This window comes from Xenia sp. Carnegie-2017, unplaced genomic scaffold (genome assembly GCF_021976095.1).
Source record: "Xenia sp. Carnegie-2017 unplaced genomic scaffold, XeniaSp_v1 HiC_scaffold_96, whole genome shotgun sequence".
Classification (NCBI taxonomy): Eukaryota; Metazoa; Cnidaria; class Anthozoa; order Malacalcyonacea; family Xeniidae; genus Xenia; species Xenia sp. Carnegie-2017.
This window is the reverse complement of record NW_025813566.1, coordinates 1-7887: the sequence shown is the minus strand read 5'-3', so window position 1 is coordinate 7887 and position 7887 is coordinate 1. Positions and strand designations below refer to the sequence as shown.

The 7887-nt window shown below is 43.9% G+C and overlaps 2 protein-coding genes across 2 annotated transcripts; both read left to right on the top strand.

Moving 5' to 3' along the window:
- The first annotated feature begins 1658 nt into the window (after window positions 1–1658).
- Window positions 1659–2468, top strand: LOC124459404. The gene has a single exon (XM_047008854.1). It carries the CDS (start codon window positions 1659–1661, stop codon window positions 2466–2468), a length of 810 nt encoding a protein of 269 aa, XP_046864810.1.
- Window positions 2469–2664: 196 nt separating this feature from the next.
- On the top strand, window positions 2665–6126 carry LOC124459403. The gene is made up of 3 exons (XM_047008852.1): window positions 2665–2862; window positions 4001–4952; window positions 5096–6126. Exons 1-3 carry the CDS (start codon window positions 2665–2667, stop codon window positions 6124–6126), a joined length of 2181 nt encoding a protein of 726 aa, XP_046864808.1.
- Window positions 6127–7887: the final 1761 nt, after the last annotated feature.

Below are 7887 nucleotides of genomic sequence, written 5' to 3'. Positions count from 1 at the left end.
CCATTTTCCGGTATGTTTTATACTATCTGAAATTTTACTAATTTTCTCATCTGGTTTACACCATTGTGTCGCACAAACACGAAATTTTATATCCCCGCAAAAATTTACTTGTTTTTAGCCATCATTTCATAATGGTTATACATACCATTTTCCGGTATGTTTTATAATATCTGAAATTTTACTAATTTTCTCATCTGGTTTACACCATTGTGTCGCACAAACACGAAATTTTAAGTCCTCGCAAAAATTTACTTGTTTTTTATCCATTATTTCATCATGGTTATACATACCATTTTCCGGTATGTTTTATACTCTCTGAAATTTTACTAAGTTTCTCATTTGGTTTACACCATAGTGACACACAAACACGAAATTTTAAGTCCTCGTAAAAATTTACTTGTTTTTTATCCATCATTTCATCATGGTTATACATAACATTTTCCGGTATGTTTTATGATCTCTGAAATTTTACTAAGTTTCTCATCTGGTTCACACCATAGTGACACACAAACACGAAATTTTAAGTCCTCGTAAAAATTTACTTGTTTTTAGCCATCATTTCATCATGGTTATACATACAATTTTCCGGTATGTTTTATAATATCTGAAATTTTACTAATTTTCTCATCTGGTTCACACCATAGTGACACACAAACACGAAATTTTAAGTCCTCGTAAAAATTTACTTGTTTTTTATCCATCATTTTATCATGGTTATACATACCATTTTCCTGCATATTTTATAATCTCTGAAATTTTACTAATTTTCTCATCTTGTTTACACCATAGTGACACTCAAACACGAAATTTTATATCCTCGCAAAAATTTACTTCTTTTTAGCCATCATTTCATAATGGTTATACATACCATTTTCCGGTATGTTTTATACTATCTGAAATTTTACTAATTTTCTCATCTGGTTTATAGAGCATAATGGGATAATCGTTGAGTAATAAGGGGCCTGGACCCAACCGTTATTGTTGTTTGTCATTCGTAAACGAATGACCTTTGTATTTTGTCTCTCAATATATATTTTACAAGATCCTCATTTCGTGAAATAGACTAAGTCTTATCTATGACAAACAACAATTAAAACGACCTATAACGGCAGACGAGCGAAATACAGACGAAAAGATCGGACAATCCAACACTACAAGTAGTTCGAAACGCGACACGCCATCAGCAACAACACGGAACCTATTTGGCCAAGGGGCAGGAGCATATCTACGAAATTTATTAACCCGAAGGCAGCCATACAACCAAAGTAACGAGCAGCACCGGTAAAGGCGTTAATAACACTCTCTTCTGACCCCGAGATAAAGAAAAAATTGCAGTAAACACCACCATCTTATCGATCGCTGATATTTGGCGCCATTTTTCCGGCGGTGTTGAATTACTCCGAGTACTTCCCATCCACCAGAGGCAGGTCATAACCTTACGTGTGCACGAAAATGCCGAAGTACAAATGTCCCTATCCAGACTGCGATTACGAGACAGAGGAAGCTGAGGACCAACTCGCAGCGGTATTGTTGCAAATCCACTCGACCGGTGTTCACAACAACAGCCAAGCAACGAACACACGCACGGGCATCAACGCCACGGCGAAGATTGAAAAGGTCAGACGGCCAACTATATCCGCTGCTGGGTCCAGTGAGGAATGGACATACTTCCAAACGCGCTGGCAGGATTATGTCGAAGCCACAAAATAACCGGCAAAGACAAAGTAATCCAACTACTCGAATGCTGTGACGAAACGCTTCGTAAGGACCTCACCAGAAACGCTGGCGGCACCCTCACAAACAAACCCATCGACGAAGTCATGGCTGCAATCCGCGAACTCGCTGTACGAGAGGAAAACACGATGGTGGCCCGCATCAAACTACACAACATGCGCCAGGACCGTGACGAAACTATCCGCAGCTTCGGTGCACGTCTTCGTGGACAAGCCAGCGTATGCAAGTTTACGATTAACTGTCCCAACTGCGCAACAGAAATCAACTACACAGACAATATCCTACGCGACGCATTAACCGTTGGAATCGCCGACAGCGACATCCAACTAGACTTGCTCAGCGATAAAAATCAAAATATGACACTGGAGGAGGCATTTCTGTTCATAGAAGCCAAAGAAGCCGGCAGACGTTCGGCCACCCACCTACTCAATAGCCAAAGCATCGATGCTACCAGAAGCCAATATCGCCGCGGCAAACAAGACAATATGACCCAGGGCGTGCAAACCAATAAAACTGGGCCATGTTCCTACTGTGGCAAACATGGCCATGGTAGAAACGCCCCACCCAATGTCCGACGACAGGAATGCCCAGCCTACGGCAAAACATGCGATAGCTGCGGACGCCCTAACCACAACGCCTCCATGTGCAGAAGCAAAACAAAACTAAGCGTCGGGACGCAAAACACAACGCAAACCGAGACCAAGAGGACGCAGTGTTTGACAACCTATGCATGACAAAAAGCCATCAGCATTGCAACAACGGAATCCTGCTAGACCACCATACTTACAATGACATGAATGACCGTTGGGTGAAAAAACCGTCACAATCCCAACCGTTCCTCCATATAAATGCGAAGTGTCACCCAGAGGACTACACAGCCCTCGGTACACCCTGCATTCTACAAGACATCGCTCAGTCACATTGAATGCTATGGCGGACACTGGATGCCAGAGCTGCCTTGCTAGCATGCATATAATGAAACGACTAGGACTACGCCAGAAAGACCTGCTTCCAGTCACTATGCGCATGCATGCTGCGAACAACAATGGCATCGATATCATCGGTGCAGCCATCGTGAGATTCTCTGGTCAATCCAAAGACGGACGAGTGTTGGAGAGCCGTCAAATTGTATATGTCACTCGTGACTCAAATAAACTCTTCCTCAGTCGTGAGACATGCGCCGCCCTGGGAATCATCCCAAACAGCTTCCCCACCGTGGGAGACACAATGTCAGTAGACATACATACTAACCAGTCTATTCACGTTGTAGCAGAACACCCATCAAAGCGCACATGTGACTGCCAACGTCGCCAACTGCCGCCACCTAAACCCACAGTACTGCCCTTCCCTGCAATCGAAGATAACCGAAAAAAAAATAGAGGACTGGCTGCTCCATCACTACAAGTCCAGCACGTTTAACACTTGCGAGCAACAACAACTGCCACGCATGGAAGGTCCACCAATGCGTCTCATGATTGACCCAAATGCGAAACCTAAAGCACACCATACACCAATCCCAGTCCCTTTACACTGGCAGGACGAGGTGAAAGCTGGCCTTGACCAAGACGTGGCCCTCGGCGTGATTGAACCCGTCCCAATCGGCGAGCCTGTCACCTGGTGCCACAGGATGGTCATCTGTGCGAAAAAAGAACGGTAAACCACGACGAACCGTTGACCTACAGGCACTAAATGCAAACGCCACTAGGGAGACCCACCACACCCAGAGCCCTTTTCACCAGGCACGCTCTGTTCCCAGTGGCAAAAAGAAGTCAGTGTTCGACTGCTGGAACGGTTATCACAGCGTTCCCCTTCACCCAGACGACAGACACCTCACCACCTTTATCACTCCCTGGGGTCGCTATCGGTATAAGTCAGCGCCACAAGGGTACATTGCCTCGGGGGACGGTTACTCACGCCGGTTCGATGAGATTGTATCACACATTCCAAACAAAACCAAATGCATAGACGATACCCTACTTTGGGCAGATAACCTCACCCAAAGTTTTCATCAGGCTGTCGAATGGTTAGATATCTGCGGTCGAAACGGCATTATCCTCAACCCAGACAAATTTGTCTTCGGCTCAGATACAGTCGAGTTCGCAGGGTTTGAAATCACATCAAACTCTGTTCGCCCAAGCAGGAAATTCATCGATGCTATTCGCCATTTCCCAAAGCCGCGCAGTATCACTGACATCCGCTCTTGGTTTGGCCTGATCAATCAAGTCTCATATGCATTTGGAGCCACTGAACGCATGCTACCGTTTAGGCTAAAACGGTTTTATTGGGACGAGGAGAGGAATCCAAATCCGTTATCATAAATGAAATCCACGAGGGCGTTCGCATCTTTGACAAGACACGTCCCACTTGTCTTGCCACTGATTGGTCAAAACACGGCATCGGCTTCTGGCTACTGCAAAAACACTGTGAATGCCAGTCGACTGGACCACTATGCTGCCACACCGGGTGGAAGATCAGCCTGGTCGGCAGCCGCTTCACACATGCTGCTGAATCCCGATATGCACCGATAGAAGGGGAGGCACTGGCGGTCGCAGACGCCCTTGACAAAGCCAGGTTCTTCGTGCTCGGTTGCACCAACCTCACAATCGCCGTAGACCACAAACCCCTGCTCAAACTATTCGGTGATCGGACATTGGAAAACATCCCAAACCCCCGCCTACGTAATCTCAAGGAGAAGACACTGAGGTACAGATTCAAAATGATCCATATCCCTGGTATCCGTCACAAAGCCGCCGATGCGATCTCCCGCCATCCCACAGGTCCAGAGAACCCCACCTTGCTCTACCTCCAGGACGACATAGCAGAGTTGAAGGACACTACCATACACACCGGCTTTGACGAAACCATCGCTTCACTCGCTTCCCTAGCACTTACAAACGTCGCCACAACCTGGGACAAGGTACGCATGGCAACTGCAAGCGACACCACTATGCACGATCTCATGAATGTCATTGAATCTGGCTTTCCAGCTTCACGTAATGACCTGCCAACACCATTACAAGAATACTACCAGTTCCGCCACAGCCTCTACACAGTGGACGGCGTCATCATGTACAGAGATCGTGTGGTTATCCCACCACTGTTACGCAAAAATATCCTGGAAGTTCTACACTCGGCACACCAGGGCATATCATCTATGACATCCCGCGCAGAGGACTCAGTCTTCTGGCCGGGAATCACCTCAGATATTGCAGCAATGCGTACGCAATGCAACCACTGCAACCGGATGGCACCATCCCAACCCAGCGCACCACCCACACCAACCATCTCACCAGCCTACCCTTTCAGTGCATCTGTGCGGATTATTTCCACTACAAAGGATCCAACTATCTCGTAATCGTAGACCGTTACTCTAACTGGCCTATTATCGAACGAGCCAAAGACGGTTGCGACGGACTAATCAATTGCCTACGTCGCGTCTTCACCACCTTTGGGATCCCAGACGAATGCGCTACTGACGGCGGACCAGAATTCACCGCCGTCAAAACACGGCAGTTCCTCAAACAATGGGGAGTACACCACCGCCTCGCCTCCGTTGCATTCCCGCACTCAAATTGCCGCGCGGAGGTTGCCGTTAAAACTGTGAAACGCCTCATCACGAACAATACCGGCCCCACTGGTAGCCTCAACACAAACGCCTTACAAATTGCTGTTCTACAATATCGTAACACGCCTGATACCGACACGAAATTATCACCGGCCCAATGCGTCTTCGGTAGACCCATTAAGGATTTCATACCAATTTTCCCCGGCCGTTATAGGCCACACGTCACCTGGAGGGAAACACTCAATGCTCGCGAGGAGGCTTTACGAAACCGGCACATGAGAGCGGCGGAACGTTGGTCAGAACACACAAGAAGATTACCACCTCTGTCCATTGGACATCACGTAAGAATACAGAACCAAACAGGACCGTACCCTACGAAATGGGACAAGACTGGAACAGTCATCGAAGTCCTTCAACACGATCAATACCGCGTCAAAGTCGACGGGTCCAACAGAATTACACTAAGAAACAGAAAATTTCTGCGGCAATTCACACCTGTACAAGAGCAGTTACCCAAAAATACTATTGATACGGACCTGCTGCTGATACCAAAAGTCTCAACGGAGAACCTTACTCCCAACAAAATGACAGCCAGCAGAAAACAAACACCGTCATTACCATGTCTAAGACCGGCGACACAGACTGACACCCCGGAGCCAGCACCACTACCGAGCACATATACCGCAGATGGAACTCCACCAAACGCAACCAAAATACCTGAAGATGCCAGTGAACCTACACCAGCGACCACAAAGCCAAGCAAGAAAGCACCACTAGCTCTACGCAGATTACTCGATTTCAACAAGAAAGGGCTGTTAGAAAATTGAGAGGATGAACAAATATCATAGAACAACTTCATATTACGCTTTCCTATACTAGTAAAGACTTAGGGGGGGATAGAGCATAATGGGATAATCGTTGAGTAATAAGGGGCCTGGACCCAACCGTTATTGTTGTTTGTCATTCGTAAACGAATGACCTTTGTATTTTGTCTCTCAATATATATTTTACAAGATCCTCATTTCGTGAAATAGACTAAGTCTTATCTAGTTTACACCATTGTGTCGCACAAACACGAAATTTTAAGTCCTCGCAAAAATTTACTTGTTTTTAGCCATCATTTCATAATGGTTATACATACCATTTTCCGGTATGTTTTATACTATCTGAAATTTTACTAATTTTCTCATCTGGTTTACACCATTGTGTCGCACAAACACGAAATTTTATATCCCCGCAAAAATTTACTTTTTTTAGCCATCATTTCATAATGGTTATACATATCATTTTCCGGTATGTTTTATAATATCTGAAATTTTACTAATTTTCTCATCTGGTTTACACCATTGTGTCGCACAAACACGAAATTTTAAGTCCTCGCAAAAATTTACTTGTTTTTTATCCATTATTTCATCATGGTTATACATACCATTTTCCGGTATGTTTTATACTCTCTGAAATTTTACTAAGTTTCTCATTTGGTTTACACCATAGTGACACACAAACACAAAATTTTAAGTCCTCGTAAAAATTTACTTGTTTTTTATCCATCATTTCATCAGGGTTATACATAACATTTTCCGGTATGTTTTATGATCTCTGAAATTTTACTAAGTTTCTCATCTGGTTCACACCATAGTGACACACAAACACGAAATTTTAAGTCCTCGTAAAATTTACTTGTTTTTAGCCATCATTTCATCATGGTTATACATACCATTTTCCGTATGTTTTATAATATCTGAAATTTTACTAATTTTCTCATCTGGTTTACACCATAGTGACACACAAACACGAAATTTTAAGTCCTCGTAAATATTTACTTGTTTTTTATCCATCATTTTATCATGGTTATACATACCATTTTCCTGTATATTTTATAATCTCTGAAATTTTACTAATTTTCTTATTTGGTTTACACCATAGTGACACACAAACACGAAATTTTAAGTCCTCGTAAAATTTACTTGTTTTTAGCCATCATTTCATCATGGTTATACATACCATTTTCCGGTATGTTTTATACTATCTGAAATTTTACTAATTTTCTCATCTGGTTTATAGAGCATAATGGGATAATCGTTGAGTAATAAGGGCCTGGACCCAACTGTTATTGTTGTTTGTCATTCGTAAACGAATGACCTTTATTTTGTCTCTCAATATATATTTTACAAGATCCTCATTTCGTGAAATAGACTAAGTCTTATCTATGACAAACAACAATTAAAACGACCTATAACGGCAGACGAGCGAAATACAGACGAAAAGATCGGACAATCCAACACTACAAGTAGTTCGAAACGCGACACGCCATCAGCAACAACACGGAACCTATTTGGCCAAGGGCAGGAGCATATCTACGAAATTTATTAACCGAAGGCAGCCATACAACCAAAGTAACGAGCAGCACCGGTAAAGGCGTTAATAACACTCTTCTGACCCGAGATAAAGAAAAATTGCAGTAAACACCACCATCTTATCGATCGCTGATATTTGGCGCCATTTTTCCGGCGGTGTTGAATTACTCGAGTACTTCCCATCCACCAGAGGCAGGTCATAACCTTACGTGTGCGAAAATGCCGAAGTAC